Below are 24,647 nucleotides of genomic sequence, written 5' to 3'. Positions count from 1 at the left end.
CCTGAAATGCATCTCTCTCTCTCTCTCTTTGAATTTATTTTCAATACCTTGAATGGATTCTGATGGTGCGCAATCCGGCCAGTCCTAGCTGTCAACGACCTTACCTCTGAACGGAGCTACAGGGAACCTGAAATGGAGAAGATGAGGAAGCTCCGGGGGGGAACCCGGTGTGATTGCTCCGAAGCTCACGTTAGAATTCTCTCAAAGGCAAGATAAAACTAGATGGCGCAAAGTTCACATACCTTGTTCTTGGGGGGTAGGGAGCCTTTTATAACCACCTCACGCACTCATTTCTAAGCTTCTGTCAGATTGGGTATGATTATCTCTGAGCTCCTGCCAGTTCGGGTGTCATTCCCTCTGCTGGATAGAACCGCCACTGCTCTCTTTGTCGGAGTCGTCTCTGCGGCTGGCGATGACGGTGGCAGGTGGCGGTTGAAGTGCGGCTGTCAAGCGTCAGATCCCAAGTCAGTCAGGTGCACCGCCCTTGGATACGGACCTCCTCGGTGTTAGGTATGGTACATTTGTTCAGTTTGGTGTCCTGGAGGCAAAGTGCTGGAGAGTGAGCGAGGTGAAGTCTTGAGTTCGGATAGGGGAATGTCCCGAACTTCCATGGGACGGGCCAGTTCGGTTTGTTGCCTTGTGTGAGGCTCGGGGCCTAAGGGAGAGTTTGGGCTCCTTGTAGGGAGTTCGGGCCCCTAGTAGGGAGTTTGGGCTCCTTGTAGGGAGTTCGGGCCCCTAGTAGGGAGTTCGGGCTCCTTGTAGGGAGTTTGGACTGCTGGTAGGGACTTCGGACTGCTGGTTCCTCCCTTCGGTGCTCGCGCTTTGGGCATGCTGTTGTGCTGAGCTGTTGCCTTTGCCACGTGTTGAGTGATTACAAGGTCGGGCCAAATCTTCCTTCATCAATTGCCCCCCACTCCTCGTTCAAGGGACTTGCCTTGGCGCGAGGAGTTCGCGAGGTGGCCGGTGGATTTGTCCCGTACTTCGAACTGGTTTTGACTGATAGCGCGAGGTGCTCGTCCGAATTTTTTTTGGGTTTTCTCGAGCGCCAAAGAGACGGAAAACGCGCCAATTTGTCTAAAAAATGCAGACAGACAGCTGGTTTTTTCAAAAAAGCGTGCCGTTGGGAGACGTGACAGCTGGTTTTTTCAAATTTGAAGAGACGCGCCGCTGCTGCCTTTAATGCGAAGAGACGTGCGCTGGCTTTCTATCAGTTTCAGAAAAACGTGCGCTGACATTCTGTCAGTTTCAGAAAGTCGTGTGCCAATCACATCTCGGTCTTAGTGGACGTGTGGTCAGCGCGACTGCAGGCCGTCGGATTGGCTTTGATCTGAGCCGTTGATTCTCGGTTACTATGAGTATAAATAGTGGGGGACCCCAGTCGTTTTGTCACTTCTGCACTTTGCTTCTTGAGCTCGCGTCCAAGTTTCAGCTCACGTCCAAGCTTTTAGTTCGCACTCAAGATTTTAGCTCGTGTTCAAGTTTCCGCAGTCCGCTCAAGCCTTTTTCCGGGTGAGTACTTTCCTGGAATCCATCTTCTCCTCCCGATGTCTAGCTCGGATAGCTCAGACAATTCTTCAAGGGGGTCCGATGCAGGTTCTACGAACCGAGTTGCATCCCCCGACGGTTCTAGCGAACTTGAGGTGGAACTTGAGGATGAGTTCAAGCCCGTAGGCCGAGTTGCCTCGGGCAGTTTGGCGTCCACCTCTCATCGAGGTCGGATGTTAGACAAGTTTGGGCCCTCGACCATGACGCCCGAGGGGCTTCAATCCCTTATTACTCAGTTTAACCTGCCTGGGGAGTACGCCTACTTCATACCTTTGGGCAGTTTCCTTGGGAGCACGGTCCTGATGAGATTGTGATATTCCGAGAGCAGCTCGCCGCGGGGTTGCGCCTGCCTTTCCACCCTCTCCTTGTCGAGGTCATGAACCACTTCGGCGTTACTGTCGGCCAGCTTCACCCGAACTCCATTCATAACTTGGGGGGGACAATCTCCCTATTTTGTGAACTGGGCTTTCCTTTAGACTTGGAGATCTTCTCTTCCATATTAATGCTTAAGAAGCAAGCGGGTCCCCTTCCCGGGTGTAGGCGGGCGTTTTACCTGTCTCCTCGCCCGGGTTTTAAGCTTTTACATGAACTTCCCAACAAGGTCCCAACGTGGAAGCGGGACTACTTCGGGGTGCAATGTGTACTAGGGTGGCCGTTTCAGACCGGCTGGGGGATGGTCGCCCCTGACTCCGGTGTTACGCTTGACAAAGAGACGGTGAGGGGCCTCCTGCAATGGGCGCGGCTTGGGCTAAAGTGCCATCAGTATCTGACGGAGGCCAAGCTCATTGCGGCCGGCTTGAGTTCGGGTAGGTTCCTTACTTAGAGGTTCTGTTTTGCTCTGTTTCTTTTGTTTTTTCTGATGCCGAACTCTTTTGTGCAGGTGTGATGGACTCAGAAAGGACTCGTGGTGGGCACTTGTTTCAAGGCATGAAAAGGAGGAAGCAAGTCGTCAAACGAACTTGTGCCGAGCTACCCCGGGATGCGAAGCCCGAGGTACCAGACTACCCGTCAGAGGATTCGCCCAGGGAGCCCGAGATGGCTCCTCCAATGCAAGAAGCGATAGGGGCCCCTTATGCTGAGACTACTTACACGGGGGCTCCCACCTACTCTGGTGCTTCTGCTTACTTTGGGTCTGCTTGCTTATATGCGAGCTGGGCCCTCTGGCTCGGGGGCCCTAGGGGAATTCAGGAGTGTGCTATTGCCGACCCACGCTCTTCAGAAGAGTAGGGAGGCCATTTTCCCCGAGGAGGTCGCGGCGTGGACTGGTCTCCCTTTGCACCAGGTGGCCTGTCATGCTGTCACTCATGTCATGGTGGTAAGTTAGATTTTTTATCGAGCTCTTTTGCTTTTATCCCTCTTGCTGTCATTCTTTTGATCACTTGTTCTTTCCTTTTGGTAGGTGAACTCTTCTATCCATGCCTTGGCGGCCCAGGTGGAAAGGAGCTCGAGGCAGGCGCGAGCTGCCGAAGAGGCTCTTCGTGCTGCCGAGATGACTTCCCGAGCTGCTGAAGCGGCTGCTCGCGTTACACAGTTCAGGCAGGCGAGGTTAGGCCATGGGAGTAGTGGTGAAGCACATGGCGGACCTGAGGCTGGATCTGCAACATCAGGTTGAGTACCTTCAGAAGGACATTAGGGAGAGGACGCAGATCTTTTCTCAAGGCATCGAAGATGCCAAGAAGAAGGTCGTCGATGAGTACATCACCTCGCCGCGCTTTGATGACCTGATGGTGGACTCGTATAGAAGGGGTTTTAAACTAAGCCGGTGGATGATCCGGAATACGTACCCCGAGCTCGATATCAGTGCCATATCCACTTCGCGCATAACTCAGGAGATGGCCAATGCTACTGATAGTGAGCCGGATTTCGAGGGCGAGGCAGGGCCTTCGGGTATCGTTGAAGTGCCTTCCAATAATGAAGAAGTAGCTCTGGGCCTGTAATTTTTTTTTGTTTGAAATGTACACTCCCTTATTTTGAAATGGAATGACTTTTCTTTTGGTTAAGTGTTGGTTGTTCTTTCTCCCGAACTGACCGTATTTGCCGAGCTGACCATACGTCCGATCTGTTTCCTGCTCGGGTTACTGCACTCGCACAGCCTATTTTGGTGTTAATACTTAGTCTCTGAGATGCCGATGCCCCTATTAGCTCGTTGTCTCCGCTTCGCCTTTGACTGACACCTTTGCTTGCCTATGCCGAGGTTCCTTCGTTAGCTCGGCATCCTAGCCCTTAGGCTTTGGTAGTGATTTTGTCCACTTCGCTTGGTGGTCTATAGGTAGTATCGCCTTAAGTTGACGATGTTCCACGCTCTGGGTACTTGCTTACCCTCTAAGGTTTCGAGCTCGTATGCCCCCCCGAGTGCTTTCTTTACTCTGTAGGGCCCTTCCCAATTTGGTCCAAGTTTGCCCACGCTGGGTTCGGGTACCATGATCTTACGGAGAACCAGGTCGCCGACGCGGAAGCTCCGCTTCTTTACTCTGGCATCGTAGTACCGAGCTACTTTGCTGGTTGGCCGCTGTCCGGATGTGCGCGAGGTCTCTTACCTCATCCAGTAGGTCGAGGTTGGTGCGTAACTTGTCTCCGTTTGTCTGATCATCATATGCTTCTAGTCGCAGTGTAGGTATTTTGATTTCTGTCGGGATTACCGCTTCGGTGCCGTAGGTGAGGTTAAAGGGGGTCTCTCCCGTGGCGGTTTTTTTCGTAGTTCGGTGAGCCCATAGAACACTTGGTAGTTCGTCCGCCCACAACCCTTTAGCTCGGTCTAGTCGTTTTTTCAGTCCACGGAGGATGGCTCTGTTCATTACTTATGTCTGACCGTTTGCCCCCGGGTGTGTGATCGATGTGAAGTTCTGACGAATTCCCATATCTTGGCACCATTCTTGGAACTTGATATCCTCGAACTGTTTGCCGTTGTCGGAGATCAGTACCCGAGGTTGCCCGAAGCGACATACTATGTTCCTCCAAAAGAAGTTCTGTATGTTTCGGGTTGTAACCGTTGCCAGAGGTTCAGCTTCTATCTACTTTGTGAAGTAATCTACTGCCACCACTAGGAACTTTCTCCCACCTGTTGTTGGCGGGAAAGGTCCCAGGAGGTCAATGCCCCATTGCGCAAAGGGCCATGGACTGGTGAGGTACTTGAGGTCGGTAGCAGGCTGATGGTGGATATTGGCATGCTTTTGACACTTGTCGCATTTCCTGATGAGCTCGATCGCCTCTACCTTCATCATTGGCCAGTAGTATCATTGTCGAAGTGCCTTTTGGGCGAGGGCTCTGCCCCCCAGGTGTCCGCCGCACAGACCTTCATGGGTGTCACGTAGTACGAGCTTGGCTTCGGCAGGTCGCAAGCAACGCAAGTAGGGGAGCGTGTAAGACCGTCGGTACAACCGTTCGTCTATTATGACGTATTTGGTTGCCTGGCATTGCACCCTCTTGGCTGCATTGCGGTCCGTAGGGAGGGATCCATCTAGCAAAAAGCTCGTGAGTGGGTCGATCCTGCTCGGCTCTGTTTCAAGGACGGGAGTGACCTCTTCTGCCCCACCGAGAATGCTAGGCCGAGGTAAGTCCTCTATGTACACGGTTCTCATGGTGTTGTGACTCGTGCTGGCTAACCGGGACAGGGCGTCGGCCTCAGTGTTCTTTGACCTCGGGATTTGTCTGATGAAGTGTGACTAGAAGTTGAGTAGAGCCTCCTTTACTTTTACCAGGTATGCGATCATAGTGAGCTCGCGTGCTTCATATTCGCTCGTAACCTGGTTGACCACGAGCTGGGAATCACTGCAGATAACTATGTGCTTTGCTCTTACCTTTTGCGCTAGGTTCAACTCGGCTATCAATGCCCCGTACTCCACCTCGTTGTTGGATGCCACAAACTCAAAGCGTACTGCGTATTCCAATTTCGTGCCACCCGGGCCGCGTAGGACTATTCCAGCCCCGCTGCCCTACTGGTTCGAGGAGCCATCTACATGAAGGATCCAGGGCTCCTCATCCCAGTTCGCGTTTGGCCTAACCAGGAGAGATGCCGCATTGTCTTCTACTTCACGGAGTTCAGACTCTATTGGCTTGGGAGCTCCGGGCTCACCCGAACTGGGATCTCGGGCTCAACCGGCCTAGGGGCTTCGAGGCTGAACGTGCACTCAACGATAAAATCTGCTAGGGCTTAGGCCTTAATAGCAGTTCGTGGCTTATACTGCAGGTCGTACTCGCTGAGCTCAATGGCCCACTTTGTTAGCCGATCGGAAACCTCGGGCTTAAGTAAGACTTGCCTCAGAGGTTTGTCGATCAAGACCACGACAGTGTGAGCCTGGAAATACGGGCAGAGTTTCCGAGCTGCAATTACCAGTGCATACGCTAACTTTTCTATTTGCGGGTATCTCGCCTCTCCTCCCTGCAGAATTTTACTAACATAATAGACGGGCCGTTGGACCCGATCTACTTCTTTTATTAGTACCGAACTGACCACCTCGTCCCTTGCCGAGAGGTACTGTTCCAAGACCTCGCCCTCCTTGGGCCTGGCCAAGGTTGGCATAGTAGCGAGGTAGCTCTTTAGCTCGTCGAACGCGAGCTGACAGTCTCGGGTCCATTCGAACCCTTTGCCTTTGATTGCCTTAAAGAAAGGTAGACAGTGGTCTGCCGATTTGGACATGAAGCGGCTCAGGGCGGCTATGCGGCCGTTTAGCCTCTGAACTTCTTTTACTTTTTGGGGTGGTCTCATATGTAGGATGGCCTTTATCTTGTCCGGTTTGGCCTCAATACCGCGCCGGTTGACAATGTACCCTAGGAACTTACCCGGGGTGACACCGAAGACACATTTGTTGGGGTTTAGTTTCATGCTAAATTGACGTAGAATTTGGAAGACAGAATCTAAATCTTGTATTAATTCCTGTGAGAACTGCATCTTGACGACCATGTCGTCTACATAACATTCTATTTTCGTGCCAATTAAGGGCCGAAACAGCTTATTTACAAGTCTTTGGAAGGTCACCCCAGCATTCTTCAGTCCGAAGGGCATGACCTTGTAACAGTACAGGCCGAACTCGGTTATGAAGCTAGTTTTTTCCTCATTGGACTAGTCCATCTTGATTTGGTTGTAGCCTGAGTAGGCATCCAAGAAGCTTAGCAACTCATGTCCCGAGGTCGCGTCCACTAGGTGGTCAATTCTGGGGAGGGGGAAGAAGTCTTTTGGGCAAGCTCGGTTCAGGTCGGTGTAGTCGATGCACATGCGCCACTTGCCGTTTGCCTTTTTCACCAGTACTGGGTTGGCTACCCAGCTCGGGTAATGAACTTCCCTTATGAAGTCTGCTGCGATGAGCTTTTCGACCTCCTCGTCGACCGCTCTCCAACGCTCTGGGGCTAAGTTGCTTTTTTTCTGTCTAATGGGTTTGACTACAGGGTCAGTGTTAAGTTTGTGAGTTATAAGGCCAGGGTCAATACCGGGCATATTGGTCGCGGACCATGCAAAAATATCTAAGTTTTGAAGTAAGAAACTCACCAGTTCGGTTCGTAGAGGCTCCTTGACGGAAGCACCGATCTGTAGCGTCCGAGCCGGATCTGTAGCCGAAGTCGGTATCGCGACCATTTCCCTTGTGGGCGAAGCTCATTCTTCGCCCTGCTCCATAGGCCGCTCCAGCTCGAGGTCGTCGGCCGCCTTGGTTTTTCCCTTCAGGGCGGCAACATAACACTTGCGGGACTCAAGTTGGTCGCCCCACGCTACCCCCACACCGAAGTCTATAGGGAACTTCATTGCTAGATAGTAGGTGGAGACCACTGCCCGCAGAATATGCGTAATTGGCTGCCCTATTATGGCATTGTATGGGGAGGGGGTCGCGACCACCAGGAAATCGTGGTTGAGTCTGACCGCACAAGGCCATGTGCTGATTTCCACAGGTGCTGTTATCTTCCCGAGGGGCCTGACTTCCTCTCCACTGAAGCCCACCAGAGGAGTGCTTGCGGGCTTCAGCTTGCTTCTCTGCAACTGTAGCTGGTCAAATGCCGACTTGAAGAGGATGTCCGCCAAACTACCTGAATCCACAAGTACGTGCCTGACTTCGAAGTCGCTGATCCTTAGTTTTATGACAAGCGCGTCATCGTGGGGGTTGTGGACACCTCACGCATCGTCTTCCGTGAAGAAGATCGGTTCTTCTGTTTTCGGCCTCTTTGGAGGGTTCTGTTCTTCTCGAGCTGCCTCGCGAACTGACGTTCAAGCTGCTGCCGAAGTATACCCTGCTACCACCGAACCTCCCACTATCACATGGATGGTTCCCCGAACTGGCCTCTCTTCTGGAGGCTGTCGTTGCAACGCTTCGGCTGGTCTGCTGCTGGATTCAGGGGCATCCTTTCCGGGCTCCCCTTGCCGACCTGCCTTATTGTTACTATTATTATTATGCTGTACAAAATTTCTCAAGTATCCACGACAGATGAGTCCCTATATCTCGTCCCGGAGATTATTACACTGCTCGGTACTATGACCGTGATCTCTATGAAAACTACAGTACATATTTTTATTTCTCTCGTTTGGATTCCCCTTTAGGCGAGGTGGCCACTTTACGTATGGGGCGTCTTTGATCATCATCAAGATCTTGGTCTGCCTCGTGTTTAACGGTGTGTAATCCGTCTGAACTGCTAAGGGAGCTCGAGGCGGCTGGCTTGGCTTCGCCTCTCGGGCCGGGTTTCTTCTGTCACCTTGGTTGGAGGGCTCACCTTCTCTTTTCCTTTTCTCGACCCCGCCTTCGGTCCTTTGGTTGATCTCTTCCTCTGTTCTCATGAACTTGTTCGCGAGCTTAAGGAATTCGGCCACGGTCGCGGGTTGGCTGGCTACCATGTGCCATTTGAACTCCTTGTGCGTTACTCCTCTCTTGGCCGCTGCGAGCTGTACCGCGGGGTCTAATCGCGGTATCTGCAAGCACGCTTCATTGAACCGCTTGATGTAGCCCCGGATGGATTCTCCTTCTCTCTATACTACTCCAAAAATGCTTTGCTCGGTTTTGGGGCACCGTTTGCTGGTAACGAAGTGTGCGGTGAAGACCTGCACGAACTGGGTCCAGTTTCTTATCGACCCGGGGGCTAGGTTCCTGTACCAAGTGCGGGCCACCCTTCTGAAGGTAGTGGTGAAGGCCATGCACATGCACGATTCATTGGCCCTAGCGAGGTGCATTTGGGACTGGAAAGCATCGACGTAGTCGTTGGGGTCAAAGGACCCATCATACTTGTCCGAAGGTGGGAGCTTGAAGTCTCTGGGCATGGGGACTGCTAGGAGTTCTGATGCGAGGGGGGAAGGAACTGAGAGAATTTGGGCAGCTTTTACCTCGTTCGAGCTCGTCTCTTCCTTACGTTTGAGCTCGGGCAGGACACAGGTGGCAGTTCGGCGACTTCGCTGACGCCTTCGTTGTTGAGTGGGCATGGTACTGGCGCTACTGGCCTCTGTGTTGCTGAGCTCAACGGGCCCGGAATGTTGGTAGTCTGCTGCCAGGGCGCTGAATCGGTTCTCTGTGAGTGGGAACTCAGGCTTGGAGCGCCGAGGTGCAGAATTTGCGGGCGAGGTTCCCGACCTGCCTGCGAGCTGCGAGGCGGGGGTGGTTTTCCTTTCCCTTCGGCCTGGGGATGAGGCATGGCTGTTAGGGGGGTTCTGGAGTTGGGAGGCTGCTCCTCGGTGAGGGCGTCCACCCTGAGGGGAGGCCTTAACCGGCTTCGGAGCAGGGTGCCGAGGTGGAAGCAGTGACTGGTTCAGGGGTAGTTGGGGGAACTGCTGCTGATAGTGATGTTGAGAGAGGTGGTGTAGTACTTGGTGTTGCTGGAGTTGATGCCGTTGGAATTGTTGCATTTGGGCTTGCATTGCCCGCATGCATTGCATCAGGTCGTCAAACTGGTTTTGGCGGGTCGCCAGGGGGACAACAGTTGGTTCAGCAAAAGTTGTTTCGATAGGGAGTGGAAGAGGGACGTTCGTGGCAGGAAGGTTTATGGGTGCCACTACTTGTGGCGCATTCAAGCTGGGGATCCCATCCACCGGGAGGGGGATGGTGAATTGTCCGATGCACACCACGGGGACTTGGAGTTGTTCCCCGGTGGCGTTCGTCTCTGTGCCATGTCCGGCATTGCTGGAAGAAGCCATGAGTGTTAGGGTTCTTGGGAAAGGAAGAGGTTATGAGAGTTTTAGAGGGAGGCTTTTAGAAGCTTTCCCACAGACGACGCTAATTGATGGTGTGCAATCCGGCCGGTCCTAGCTATCAACGACCTTGCCTCTGAACGGAGCTACAGGGAACCTGAAATGGAGAAGATGAGGAAGCTCCGGGGGGGGAACCCGGTGTGATTGCTCCGAAGCTCAAATTAGAATTCTCTCAAAGGCAAGATAAAACCAGGTGGCACAAAGTTCACATACCTTGTTCTTGGGGGTAGGGAGCCTTTTATAACCACCTCGCGCACTCACTTCTAAGCTTCTGTCAGATCGGGTATGATTATCTCTGAGCTCCTGCCAGTTCGGGTGTCATCCCCTCTGCTGGACAGAACCGCCACTGCTCTCTTTGTCGGAGTCATCTCTGCGGCTGGCGATGACGGTGGCAGGTGACCGTTGAAGTGCGGCTGTCAAGCGACAGATCCCAAGTCAGTCAGGTGCGCCGCCCTTGGATACGGACCTCCTCGGTGTCAGGTATGGTACGTTTGTTCAGTTTGGCGTCCTGGAGGCAAAGTGCTGGAGTGGTGAGCGACGTGAAGTCTTGAGTTCGGATAGGGGAGTGTCCCGAACTGCCATGGGACGAGCCAGTTCGGGTTGTTGCCTTGTGTGAGGCTCGGGGCCTAAGGGAGAGTTCGGTCTCCTTGTAGGGACTTCGGGCCCTTAGTAGGGAGTTCGGGCTCCTAATAGGGAGTTCAGGCCCCTAGTAGGGAGTTCGGGCTCCTTGTAGGGAGTTCGGACTACTGGTAGGGAGTTCGGATTGCTGGTTCCTCCCTTCGGTGCTCACGCTTTGGGCGTACTGTTGTGCCGAGCTGTTGCCTTTGCCACGTGTTGAGTGATTACGAGGTTGGGCCAAATCTTCCTTCATCATATTCGATTCTAGAAATCATGGTTTCTTAGCTGAGGATTCAAAGCACATAGATTCCTTCCCAGAAATAGCATTGAACCCATTATCCAACCTCTGCTTTACTGCCAAGAAGAAAATATTTTGTTTTTATTTGCTATGAAATTAAATGTCATTTAGCTCTTGTTTACAATCTTGAATATGTGATTTGTAATTTAAAATTTCATCTGATCAATGTGATTGTTATATCGAAACTACAGTTGCCGGAAACACTGATTATAACATATATTTTTTATTCCTTCTTTCAAACTGTGAAAAATGTTCTCATCATCTTTTCAGATCAAAATTAAATTGATTTGAAATTTTCAATTACAAAAACTAGAAACTATGCAACTTCAAATGAGCAATTCTTTAAATGGGAAAGTAGACGTGTGAAAAAAGGTAGGCGGTGAGTGTTAAAAACTTAAAATTTCAGAGTACTTTATATTGAAAAACCAAAAAACAAAAAATATGCATAACTTTACATAGGAAAATTACTTCAAAACGGCCCACCGTTAGCCTGGCAACGTGGCAACAGACTACACGTTGTGGGCAGAAAATTCCTGCCCACAGTGGCAGCCAAAGTTTTTCCTAGATACATTAAGGGTGGATTCGAGTTGAGCCGAACCAAATATTTGGTTAATCGAGCTAGGCCCGCTGAAATAGTCTTAAGATTGAGCTCGGCTTGGTTTAAAGTTCATAAATTTGAGTTTAGCTCATTTCAAGCTCGATTATAAACTAAATTTAAAAAATAAAAATAAAAATGATACATATAAAAATATTTTTTATTTTACATACAACAAAATAAGAATTATAAAAAAATATTTATTATTATATATAAAAAATAAAAAATATATATATAAAAATTGTTTTTATTTTATAAACAAAAAATAAGAATTATAAAAATTATTTACTATTATTATATATATAATAAAAATTCTTTATTATATATTTATATATGTATATAAATCAAGTCGATCTGAACTTTTCATGAGCCAGGCTCAAATAGCTCGTGGGAAGCCTGGTTCATGACCACCCCTACTTATTTGGATGGTCCATTTGCTTAAGCTGTGTTTGATTGCAATGCAAATAAATTTGCACTGATACAAAATCATAATAGTACAAAAGATTTGAGTATAAGTTATGACCTATTTTTGTTTCAAAATTTAGCTTATTTTGTTTGATTATAGTACAAATGAAGTAAATTAAGACGTGAAGTAGAATAAAATAAAATTCAGAATTGTACTAGTGCAAATAAAATTGCACTGCAACCAAATACAGCCTTATTATCATTGAGTTTTCATTCCAGTGTGAACGAGTAAAAGTGAAACAAATATAATATTGATAATTATATAGGTATGAGAGTCTTTGAGCAGCAATCCGACCTTAGCTCAGTTGGTAGAGCGGAGGACTGTAGTGGGAAAAGCTCTCAGCCATCCTTAGGTCGCTGGTTCGAATCCGGCAGGTCGGATGCTTTTTTCTTTATTTTAAATTTTATTAATTCTCACATGAAACCATGAATTTGTGCGCTCTGACTGGTCCAAAGTTTCTTTGAAACGTGTCGAAATCTTAGTACAGGCGATGTAGATAGATCCTCGGCTCTTCGCTTGATGAGAGAGAGAGAGAGAGAGAGAGAGAGAGGGGAGCACATATATAAAAACGGTCCACTGAACTGATCTCTGCGCGCTGGGAAAAGCCCCGTAATCTTAAAGCAATGGTTTGGCGCCTATTCTCGATCAAGAACCGATTTCTGACTCTACGAACCCTAATCCCCTCCATCTCTGCTACATCACATTCGAATCCACTTCAAAACCCTAGTCTTAACTCTCTGCAAAACCTGTTCACACCCTACCTTCACCACTCCTGCTCGTCTTTCTCCACCTCGTTCATCAGTACAAAAACGAAGAAGAAGAAGAAACGAAAGAAGAAAGAGAGCGCGAGAACGAAACTTGTCCAACACGAATCCAACCGTGTTCAACATTTCGAAGAAATCGTCCAGCGCGACGCTTTCTTTCGTTTCCTTACTAAAAGTAAAGAGTTTCTCTCCAAGCAGCCCGAACATGTCCTCCGCCTCGATGACGCTGGTAAGCTCTACCATGAATTAGGGTTCCCAAGGGGTCGAAAGGTTGTTCGATCGATAGAACGTCATCCACTTATCTTTCAGACTTATCGCCATACCGACGGTAAGATGTGGTTTGGTTTCACTGATTTAATGGAGGACTTGCTCGAAGAGGAGAGGTCTATTATGAACGAAATGGAGAAAGATAGAGTTACTAAAGTCCGTAAGCTGCTCATGATGTCGGCACAGAAACGAATTCCGCTTAGTAAGATTTACCATTGTCGGCTTTTATTCGGCATCCCGGAAGATTTTAGAGACCGCGTTTGTAAGTATCCAGAATTTTTCAGGATAGTAATTGGGAACGATGGCAAGCGAATACTCGAGCTTCTGAATTGGGATCCCTCATTGGCTGTGAGTGCACTCGAGCGGCAGTTTGTGGTGGATGAGGATCGCGTGAAAAAGGCATTTAAATTTCCAGTCAGCCATGGAAAATCGTTGGACCTGGATGAGGATGATGCTAGGAAATTGAACTTGCTTAACACACTTCCGCTTGTGTCACCCTATTCGGATGGTTCAAAATTGAGCCTTTGGACATTGGAAGCTGAGAAGTACAGGGTTGGGATTTTGCATGAATTTTTGAGCTTGACATTGGAGAAGAGGGCTTCTATACATCATATTGTTGAGTTCAAGGAGGAGCTAAGTCTTACAAAACACACTTATCAGATGCTTCTGAAGCAGCCCAACGCATTTTATCTGGCTGGTACTGAGATGAACTGGGCTGTATTCTTGAGAGATGGCTACAACGAAAGTGGGGTTTTGATTGAAAAAGACCCACAGGTTGTCTTCAATGAGAAGCTTTATAGATATGCTCTCATGAAAGAAATGGAATCATAATATCAAGATGGATTTGCTATTTGTTAGAGATTGACTGCTGGAAGATATGATGTAGCTAATTGATTTGTGTAAGTCAGAGTACATTTAGTGAAATTTGTTCGGACACATATAGTTTTGTAACAAAACGGTTTTGAGCTTTAGCAATGAAAATACACTAAAGCAGTATGTGGGGTCAAGATGAAGATTGGGTGGATCTGAACCAGCATTCCTGTTTACATGGTTCAGGTATTCTGCCTCAATTGCTGACTTCTCCATCCTGTTATTATTGGGGAAATTGTCTCCACTTATTTTCTGCTCTAATAGGAACTTGCAGTCATGCTTATTTTTTTTATTGCTCGAGTCATTAATTTATTCGAAGGTACGTTCCTTTTCAGGAATTATTTTTCAATTCCAAGTTATCTTTTCCTCTTTCAAATTAGATCCAATGGGGCTGGCAACTTCTGCAGTTGGATGAACTACATAAATATTTTGGAGCCCCTAGGCTGTGTATATTTGTTACTAGATTTTTAACATGCTATTCTAGACCTTACAGAACTGAATCTTTCTTCGCTGGGAGAGAAGTGCTGTGATGGGCTCATCTGGTAGCTGTTTCTATTTCTATCTTCCTGGAATAGGCTTAAGGCTGAAAATCCCCTTGATTGCTATGGCATTGGAATTATAAGACTATGATTCCATGCATTAATCTACTCCACTAAATCAAGACAAAAGAAATTAATTTATAACACGTCTGATCCAATTGTTATAATGATAATGAACCTGATGTACAGTCAATAACAATTTGATAATAAAGTAAATTAGCGCAAATAAAAAAAGCAAAAAAATAACAATTTGATAATGATCTATCAAGAAAAATAACATTTTGGTAATGAACGACTGAATGCAGCACATAGATTGGGTATTGTAATCCACCTAAGATTTAAATTTTATTGTTGGAGAGGACCTACTTTTTCTGCTACAATTGCAGAAAGAAAAATTTATTAAAAGAACATATATTCTGATTGTTTTCCAGACATATGTTACTTGAACAGTATCTGTTATATGGTCTTGTACCTCTGTATTCTTCAGTTCTAAGGAGACAGGAACCTAAATCTGGTGTATGTATTAGGACTGTGCAATCAGTGTGATTAACAGCTGAGATTTCATGATCTGGGTCTCCCCAGCAGTAGAGGATCATTCTCACTCATCCTTGATCTGATGTTTGAGATGGTCATACTGATACAGTTGTCTGACAGACTTCCAAAACTTTCGACTTAGCGTAAAAAAGAAGGAAAGAAATTTAATTAGATTACTGCAGTAAATTGGTTGTCTAAACTCGAAACTGCCAAGTGGTTGATTACTTATTTCAAATTGGGGCTCCCTCAAGTTTTATCATTCATTTTTCCCAGGATAAATTTTGAGGAACATAAACTCTTTTGTTTTGACCAAAGTTAATTAGTTTGGTGAAAATGGTCAGAATATTATATAAAATATATATTTTTAAAATTTTTGTAACATAGGAGTCATTATATGATCATCATTGTCATTTGTTTTATCTTATCTAAGTTGGGTTGACAGCAGAATCCTATTTCTCCATGTTTCTCCAAGGCCACAAATGCTATTACAAAATGGTATAAAATATCTTTCTTGACCACTTTTTGAGTGTCTTTTAGCTTTCCCCTTGTCCTTTTAGAACCTTCAGCTTGCACCAAGCCAGAATTTCAAAGACTTGAGGTACAATGATTTGTGACACTTTGCAGTGAGGACAAAGAAAATACCCTGGATTCAAGCTGAGTGAGGAGAAACAGAAGATACAGTATACACTAGATGCATGATCTGTATGTACATTAGCATGAAATATCAGTATGTACATTGTTGTGAACTGTTTGTATCTTTTCTTGCAAACGTCTTGGGAGAACTTTCAAAGCAGAAATTTTCCTTATAGACAAAGTACATGAACTTCCAATATAGGTCTGTAATCCAGAGTCAATTTTCCAAGGCTTTCAGCTACAAGATATGTATGCATCTCAAACATTCTTATTCACTTGTCAAGATCCACAAATGCAGGAACATTAGGCTTTTAATAACTCTGTTGTTGATCTGGGACTTGGACAATGATGAAGGATGTTTTTAATGTGTTTATATGTTGTTGTGGAAGTAAATATTTTATTAAAGAGAACAGATGAAACATTAATGAATAGAACCCCAAAAAGTCAAGCTTCTGCATTCTGCAGTTTTTGGGCCTCAGAGATTGATTTGATAGGTATCATCCAATATCCATCTCATCTGGCCCATGTGGAAATAGGTATATTTCTTAACTTCTGTTCTTATTTTCTTCATTATCATGATCATGATTGTCATATTCATCTAAGCCTCATCCTAACTATATGTGTGCAATCATTCCAGTACTAATCCATTGGTTCCCATCAGAACTCTGAAGTTAAGTTGGTGACCTCCTTGGAAGTCCTTGTGTTGCACCCCTCTTTTTTTTTATTTCTTTCGAAGGGCTACACAACCATGAGGGGGGGGGGGGATAACCCCCAACCCAGGTACAGGCAGGATTCAATCCCAAGTCTCCGCTACAACCAGCAGGAGGCCTTACCAATCAGCTGGTTGGCACCTTGTGTTGCACCCGTCCTTTTTGAGTTATTTTCTTTTCTTGCGAAGGTTTATTTTAGAAGGTTCCTTAAATTGCAAATTTAAGGTTTGCCAATGGAATTGGGTTTTATCCTCTAATTGTGACAAGTGATTTCTCTTATGGTGGAGAAATTTTATCAAGCCTTTGGTTTCTTTATTTTTTCCCTTTCATGTCTCTTGGTCTCTTTGTTTCAAGTAAATTCTTGGGAAAAACATTTTTTGGATTTAATTTCCCCATGTTTTGTTCTGAGGAAAAAATAAAATAAAATCTGAGGAAATGTTTCTGTAAGCTCCATTTTTTTCACCATAAAATTGATTGAATTTTTTACATCAGTTGTAGGAACTTTCTCAAATGTCATCCTAAATTTCCTGAGAAATGCTGATAGCAAATTGATATCACCCCCTCTCAGTGTACATGGCTACATGCATAACCATTTTTCTTTCCAGATGTTTTAGTGAGTTTTAGTGGGGGCCTCTGTACCATTTTGTGGCCTCTCTCTTGTAACATCAATAGCTCAGATGGTGCCTCTTTGCAGCTTCATGGTCTCCATTTTTAAGTTCTCAAATCTAACTTCTTCATCTTCTTGCTAGTTAGATCTTCAGAGCAAAGACTATGGTCAATTTCCATAGCACTATTAACAAAACATTTCCATGCCTTATTGCCTTTAACCATAAATTCAAAGAAACATGTTCAGGAGCTTTCCTAGTTCTGTCTGAGTTCTTAGCTAGTTCACATCAACTTATTGCAGTGGAACTGGTCGATATTATTGTGTGATGATTGTTTTATGTTTTCCAAGTTATGAATTGTATTGCAACTCTTCTTTGCGTTTCTTTCTTCCATGAATCAAAGGCAAAAAAACACAGTTTGTTAACAAGGTTTGCTTTGGCCATCTATCTAAAAAAAGGATTTTATATGGCTGCCGCAATACAAATAAACCCCTTTTTAAGTTTTTGTTTATGTTTCTAGTACATATTGATATCCTTGTTTAGCATTTCCAATCCCAATAAATTATGTTCTTTTATTGGTCTAATGCAAACTTAGCCCACTCGTTTCTAGATTAAACAACCTTAGCCATTGGACCAACTTGAAAGGCAAATAAAGGAAAATGAGTTTGGTAAATTTGATCAATTGTAAGTTTATGCTCATGAAGGGATGGCAGCATCTCCAATTTACTCTCTTTATTTGCCAAAATGGTCATTTTATCATTTCCAGTTCCCGAGACCTGAAATGAGATGGGACGGATGATCTACAAATTATGCCTTTTATCCTTTGTCCACTTGTGTGTATCAATTTCCAGATTAAACCTTACATATCCAGTTCCAGGGACTCAAAAAAAGGATTTTTTAATGAGTAATTAAAACATTTTATTAACTAAGCTTTATGAGTATCTAAGAAAATAAACAAGCAAACCTGAGTTTCTTTTTCATTTTTTAGAGAGTGGTGGTGGAAATGGGATTTGTTCGAAATGAAACAAGCCCCAGTAATCTTTGTCAAATTCTTAACAAGGATCACACGGAAGGACTTCATAGAGAATTGCCATCCTGTCCTAGTTATCAGAAAAAAAAGTTACCTTCCTTTTCCTTTATGGCTGTTAACAACATATACAATCCCTTTGTTCCAGCAAGATCAGAATTCTTTCCAACTTTTGAAGGAGAAAAGGCAATCAGTAATTTTCCTACTCATAAGAGCCACCTAGAGAAAGTTTCTTAATAACAATGGTGCTATTCTTGGTGTAGAACTCAATAGTCAGATTATCCAGTTAGAAGACAACTCAATAAAGATATAATGTCAAGTATCTTTTGAAGCTTGCAAAACTAGACATTTGGTTTAGTTGGACAAATATGAAACACCAAGGATGGGCTATTTTTTTGTTTCATTCCTGTCATGGGCACTGAACAGAATGGAGAACAGGATTCATGTAGTCAACTCCATGTAAATGGGACAACTCCATGTTAACAAGGTACCACCGGTTCGATTTGAAAAAATGACCCACAGTTCTGTTAACCAAACTGTGAGCACCCCTGCTGTTTCCAAGATTTGAACCTTGGTCAGGTCGCAATGGAGCAACCCAAACATTGCACCAAGCCCGCCCTCAATTTCTAATCAGTAATTCTTAGCTTTAAGTTATCATGCCTTGCAATGATTTTCTGAAAGACTGATTGTCTTAGCAGCCGTGTGGAGAATGTCATAGAGAATTAGAGCCTGGAAAGGCACCAGTCACCATGCGTCACTCAAGGAAGAGGTATGTGGAATGAACTTCACAAGCAAAACCTTGTAATGATAAATTTAATTGAAGCCATATCTCGGTGTTCCTCTGGAATATATTGAGTTATGGAATTTGAATTTACTTGTCCTATTGACGATTCTTGTAACAGTTTTCTATCTATGCCCTGCATATTCGCCAGGAACTGTGATAAAAGGGCCAGTGAAAAAGTAAAAACACAAGGAAGCCTTTTTCTGAATGATCCAATCAAAAGACAGTTTGTATGTGATGATCCAATCAAAAGCTCTGACTGAATAACTCATGTGAGCCCTAATTTGTTCATCAATCATCAATTAAATAAGCTATAATATAGTTCCTAGTTTCGAAGGATTCATTCCAATGTACATAAGACTCTTTAACTCATAAAATTCATTGTCATTTGAAAATGCTCGCTCTAAAGTCTGAAGTAACTCTTGTGCAGAAGAAACTCTCTTAGTCCTAGGAGAGTTGCTATAGCGCCAAGTTTGGTAGGTCAAAACTCAAAAGTGAACCCTGCACTATCCCGAGTCATGCATGACAATGATTCCATCTGAAGCCGATTAACTGGCATCTCATCAATAAATTTGCTTAGATTCCTCACATTCGAAATCGTTTGACTACATCTCTTCTCATAACATTTGAGGTAAAAATGCGATAAGTACTATTTTCAACGAACTATTCATCCAATAAGGAAACAAAAAGAAAAAAAAAATCTAAATAAGCATTTATTTTCATATTAACAAAACAAAAAAAAATCACTCCATTTATAATTCATGGTTTCAGGCTTCCTAACTCCTAAGAAGAGGGGAAATTCCTAACGAGAAGAAGCAATCAACGATGATCTCCTGGTGGTTGAGTTGTGGTGACTTCTGCTTTTTGTGCCGTGGCTACTTTTCTGACTGCCACCACCTATGTTGCTCTTATGCCCAGTGGAAGAAGATCTACCTTGGTTCACCCGCTTCGGTGCCTTCCTTCGAGCCCGTCCATTGTTTCCAAGTGCAGCTTTTGCGACACCGTCCATGGCTGCCTCCCGGCCCCTATGTGGCTTGATGGGCTGCTTGTTGAGATAAGTTAGTTGTGGAAGGAGTCCAGAGACTGCTTTCCGCAGCTGGTCTTCGCCAATGTTGCTCTGAATCGGATTCCCCAACAGATTTAGAGCCAGCAGGGTGTGGTAATTTGCCACTAGCTGGCCAAGTGCTTTGGTCGTCGTGATTTTATTGAAGCTTAGGTCCAGGACTGTTAGCTTCGTAAGCCTGTGCAGCCCCTCGACATCACTAATCTTGTTTCCCGCCAGATAGAGCTCTTTGATGAGTGAGCAATTGGACAACCCTAACAAGGAACGGTCAAGCAACACATATCAGTTATGGTATCCTTTATGCAATCGTAGAGAACCAACAGAATAGATGAGGTTCACAAGCAAATTTTACCATGGCCTACTCGGGAGATCCTGTTGTAACTGAGATCAACTGCCCTTAATCGATTCAGCTCTCTGAGTCCCTCAATAGCAACAATTTTGTTTCTGGACAAGTTGAGGGTATGAAGGCCCTTGGGCAGCGACCCTGGAGCAATGTGAACTGTAAGCAGAGGCCAAAACAAAACCTAACATGTTAGTTTCTATGTCACTGGTTAAGAGCAACCACGATTCATTTCTAATTAAAGCTTTGGACGTGTTGTCTTACCTATGAAGTTGCCTGATAAGTTGACAGTTCTGAGACTGGAGAATCCTGAAATGGTGGGTAAGACCTTCAAGCCCATGCCAACAATATGGGCTACAGTGGAGGAAGAATTTAGCGATTGGATAATATTGTTGGCATACAGAATTTCTTCTGAAATACCATAATTAAGGTTCTCAAGGCGCTGACTCATGTGAGTTGTGCTTCTTGCTGGTGAGTCTCCATGTTCAGGAGAAGGTGGAAAGACAATACATTCATCACCAGTGTCTTCACCTGTAACTGGAAAAGAAGTTTGGATCTCAAGACTGTTCACCCATTCATCAACTCTTGTCAAAGAGGATGATTCTGTACAGAATGCAACCCATTGGTTCTGCAGCGACGAACCAGAAACACCCTCATGAAATGAACCCCGGTTCTTGTTGTTGCTAGCAGTGTTGTTGATGCTGCCATTTTTCTTGAATTGTTTGGTGAATGATTCTGGAGATTCTGTCTTGCCTGACTCTGTGATAACTCGGTTGATTTCCACAGTATCTGAAGAATATCCACCTTTCTGGTTCGTAATATGGTCAATGGAGGGCAGTTTCAGTTTTACATTGGATGGTTTGTGAAGGTTTCTGTGGCTCCAGAGGAACAATTTCCACCATAGCCTCCTACTCCTTGAAGACAGAACTCGACTTGAAGAATGTTTCTTCAATATCACTCTGTCGGCACTGCAAGGAGTGATAACTGATACTGGACTGCCCTGAATTTCTGGAACGATCTCCGCTTCCTTCTCTGTTAAATTATTCAAGTCATCAAAAGGCTGACACCTCAAAGGAGACGACTGGTCAGCTGTCCTCAGAATGTCCCTCCTTTCAAGGTTGGAACAGGAGCGCTTAAGCTCGGGGGAAGCCCAGAACTTTGTATTCGTAATGCCTGGATCACTAACATGACCATTTTGTATTGTCTCGGTCCCCGTTTCAGCATCTTTCTCTGATTTGCTCTCAGACTGATTAATCATCTCGTTATCGACTGAATAGGAAGAGTCCATCTCTCTATTCATTGGTAGGTCCATGTGCTCTCTTCTTTTGGACGCTTGAACTTGGAGATGAAAATCAGAGAAGTAATCCTTCTTGATAGACGGGGTATCATCGTCCTCATCTTCCCCTTCATAAGCCGCTTCAGTTGCTTCAGCTTCAACAGGATTTTCCTCACTAACCACCTTCACTTCGAAGGTGGATTTTTGCTGGATTACAAACGGTATCGAGACACTGAAAGACGTCAAATTCAATTCGTTCACATCACAATTTTTTACGGGATGTTCCAGCTTTACTTGGACAGTTTCAAGTCCGTCATTGTAATGGATAAGGTCTGAATTTCCCTCCTTTCCCTGATGGCAGACAAGAAAAACAGTCTGTTACAGTCAAATTAAGGAAAACACATACACATACACATACACACACAGAATTCAGAATTGCTTTCTCACCATGTATTTCTTCTTCCTTCCACCGCCCAATACATAGAAACAGTTGAACATTGTCATCTTAATAGTGGGGATTTATTAAAGGGAAAAGAAGAGAAGAAGATTTCTACAGAGAGATAACAAGAGAAACAGAAAAAATTTTCGCCTTTTTCCTCTGTTGATATTCACATCTTTGAAGGCTGAAAAAGAAACTCATGTAGGCTAGCAAAAGAGCAGCAGCAATGCCATTAGGGAAATGATAGTTTCAAAGGTTAGCCATAATCAACTGGGAGGCGCCAAACTAGAGAGCGAGAAAAATTGGAAATCAAAGGTGAAGCGACGAAGGCAACGAGGAGAAGTCCTCCCAGTAGAGAACCCAGTTCCCTTAAGGTCCGAGAAGATATGATTGGAATGTCGGCCAGAGTGATAAAAGACAACAGCTTCTCCACGGAAGCTCTCTTGAGTCTGTTCTCAAGAAGAAATCTCTCCTGCATCCATGAACAACTAAAGCTTATTAACATATATAGCAGCATAAAAAGCCATAAATTACACGCATGCTCACAAACAGACACCCATACAGAGATAATGGAGGTTTCAGAATTCCAACGTCAGATGGGTGTAAACAAAGCAACAAAGAAAGAACTAGGACAAAGAAAAAAGAAATGATGTAGTAAGAAAATCAAAAGGAAAAGAATACAGACGTAAGAAGCAAAAGAAGGAAGTGGGTATTCGTTGTTCGAGAGGCACCTGTGTCGAAGTTCTGCAGAAGGTAATTAGAAGGGAGACAGAAAAGAAAATAGAAGAATCTGATTTATTATCTCGTAAGAAGTTAAATGGTTGACAAAGAAGGCCGTAGGAGATCTGTTCGGTTCGGTGGTCACCGCTCACCGCTGAAAACATGAAATATATATAGAACTATAGAAGAGAGAGAGAGAGAGAGAGAGAGAGAGAGAAATGTGGCTGGAGATTTCGTGGTTGGAAGAAACGAGAAAAATATACAATAGAAGTAAAAATTGGGCATTGTTTTCCTAGGACACAAGAGCAGCCGCGTAGGCAACACGTTGTGTTGATCGACTAGTGTTCTTTCTGTTTACCAAAAATAAAATAGAAAAAAAAAAGGAGAATTTGGATTACATCCGTCCATTTTTCTAAAGTTGGATCACATTACATTATTTTTCTTGCAACTATATAAATAATGCAGGTTGGATTACATTGCACTACATTACATTACATGCTTCTAAAAACAAAAGCACCGTTTGGATCGTTCCTCTTTTCACTGGAACTGTGCTCGATTTATTAAAAATTTGATGTACCCGAATCATACTCGAAAGAGTTGATTTTGTCGGTATAATTGCTCTTTCTACCCCCTTTTGGATTTGATCGATAAATAGGATCTCAGGCTCTCATTCGATATTATTGGAGGCAATTATATAGTTTATAATTGAAGCAGGTATATGTGAAAGGACTTTTTACAAAATCAGATACGTTTTGAAACATATGACGAAAACAGTGAGCATTCTTTTTTGACCAAATTGCCCCGTATTAAATCAGCAAATCAAATCGTCCTCATCTTCCACCTTCCACGGCTGACGATGGCTAAGGGCTAAGCTAGGGAGGAAGCTGAGCAGGTCATATTTGGACCTCTAGAAAACCTAAGGACATTGGTATATTAGTCGTAAACTGTATCTTGTTCATTCTAACCCCTGTGCTGTCCGCCATGACTTGGCCAAGGACATGCTTCAGGTTCACTGCAACATTTATGCCATTGATAGATTGAAGACTTTTTTATTTTTTTGAGAAGATTTTCTTGTAGTTGTAGTTGTGATAATTAAAAGATGTAGGCAGTTTGAAGATTGTTTGATAGATGATGCACAGTCTTTCATGTATCGTTTTGAGTCTTTTCGTGCGAAATTAAAATATGAAAAATGCGAAAAACTTTGTTTGAAGTTTCTCAAAATGGATTTTTCGACGTCCCATTTTTTGTCGGTTAAATCTTCCGCGTATCAAAAATAAAAAAGACCGCGCGTAAAGACGCGCCGAACGAGAACATGTTTTATTGGATTGGCAGTAGTAAGATCGCAATTCGTGCCAGTTGCGCATGGAAACAATAATATTTGAAACTTGAAAGGACAGTGACTCACACTCAGCAATACCAACCCATACCAGATATTGGACAGGAAATCACGTGGAGCTGCTGTTTCAGATTCTGAGCGAGCATATGGCTTATATGGGGCTGGGGGGATGTCAGTACGCACTCCGGCGCGTGTCAGCCAAAAGCAAAAGTTGTCCACTGCACTCACTTTTCAACCCATATGTAAATGTTATGTACGGTGTCGTATATCGTCTCCAAAGCGCCGGCTTAGCCATACACGTCTCTCTATATTCCATCCGTTTACCATTATCATTACTTGCATTTTTGCCGATTTGATACCGGTTACGGGTGGGTTACTCGTTCAAAGTTTGGCGATTAGAATTTCTTTTTTTTTTTTTTCATGGGATTGTAGCACAACCCCCCAATCCTAGTGACAGCGGAATTTGATCCCAGGTTTATATTCCAACGAGTCAAAAGAAGCTATCAACTGAGTTTTCGCGATTAGAACTTATTTGATAGGAAAACATTCTTGTTCGCGGCTTTATCTCTGTTGGAGACATTTATAGGCGTTACTTAAATTTGTGTAATTACACAGATTTATTAAGTCGTTTTCTCTTCCCATGTTTTTTAGATTTTTCATCTCACCATGATTAATATAATAAGCATTTATGAATGAACATACCTTTATAAGTGTCAAAAAAGATATCGGCTGGTCGGTCACTATCTGCCATCTCAACGTATGTCAAGCACATGATAAGATGGAGATGTTATTTACAATGAAACTAAGGATTGCCCGTGTGGCCCATGGAATTCAGAGCAATGCGGCGCTACTTTACACAGTTGAACACTACGTAATAAAGTGTATGACTTCGGTGCTTGTTTCTGGATCTCAAGTATTAACCCAAAGAGAACAAATGAAAATTACAGGGAAGGTGATTTTCCTTTGATAAATGTTGTAGAATAAAAATCTATTTAGAGACTCCATTTCACAGATTAACCATTTAGGTTAAAGTGTTTTTTGAGATGGTACAAGACATTGAATGGTTTAA

The 24,647-nt window shown here is 44.4% G+C and overlaps 2 protein-coding genes and 2 non-coding genes across 5 annotated transcripts; 3 read left to right on the top strand and 1 right to left on the bottom strand.

Annotated features, from left to right (window-relative positions):
* The first annotated feature begins 11,963 nt into the window (after nucleotides 1-11,963).
* TRNAY-GUA (transfer RNA tyrosine (anticodon GUA)) lies at nucleotides 11,964-12,054 on the top strand. The gene is given in 2 exon segments: nucleotides 11,964-12,000; nucleotides 12,019-12,054. It is a non-coding gene; the product is annotated as a tRNA-Tyr (tRNA).
* Nucleotides 12,055-12,197: 143 nt separating this feature from the next.
* LOC104604710 (Ubiquitin carboxyl-terminal hydrolase family protein) lies at nucleotides 12,198-13,865 on the top strand. Its single transcript, XM_010269186.3, has one exon. It carries the CDS (start codon nucleotides 12,298-12,300, stop codon nucleotides 13,534-13,536), a length of 1,239 nt encoding a protein of 412 aa, XP_010267488.1. The 5' UTR covers nucleotides 12,198-12,297; the 3' UTR covers nucleotides 13,537-13,865.
* Nucleotides 13,866-14,545: 680 nt separating this feature from the next.
* Nucleotides 14,546-14,771, top strand: LOC148791245 (small nucleolar RNA U3). Its single transcript, XR_016076829.1, has one exon. It is a non-coding gene; the product is annotated as a small nucleolar RNA U3 (small nucleolar RNA).
* A 4,186-nt stretch (nucleotides 14,772-18,957) lies between these two features.
* Nucleotides 18,958-22,392, bottom strand: LOC104604715 (uncharacterized). 2 transcript variants are annotated; one of them, XM_010269199.3, is made up of 5 exons: nucleotides 22,254-22,392; nucleotides 21,531-21,994; nucleotides 20,072-21,434; nucleotides 19,820-19,966; nucleotides 18,958-19,721 (listed from the first exon to the last, which is right to left on the bottom strand). In XM_010269199.3, the coding sequence occupies exons 2-5, from the start codon at nucleotides 21,585-21,587 to the stop codon at nucleotides 19,207-19,209; spliced, it is 2,082 nt and encodes a 693-aa protein (XP_010267501.1). In that variant the 5' UTR covers nucleotides 21,588-21,994; nucleotides 22,254-22,392; the 3' UTR covers nucleotides 18,958-19,206. The 2 variants fall into 2 exon arrangements, with proteins under 2 accessions (XP_010267501.1, XP_010267511.1); XM_010269209.3 differs by having other exon boundaries at nucleotides 22,208-22,388.
* Between the last annotated feature and the right edge of the window lie 2,255 nt (nucleotides 22,393-24,647).

This window comes from Nelumbo nucifera, chromosome 5 (assembly GCF_055504915.1).
Source record: "Nelumbo nucifera cultivar China Antique chromosome 5, China Antique-T2T, whole genome shotgun sequence".
Taxonomy (NCBI): domain Eukaryota; kingdom Viridiplantae; phylum Streptophyta; class Magnoliopsida; order Proteales; family Nelumbonaceae; genus Nelumbo; species Nelumbo nucifera.
This window is presented reverse-complemented; position numbering and strand designations above follow the sequence as displayed.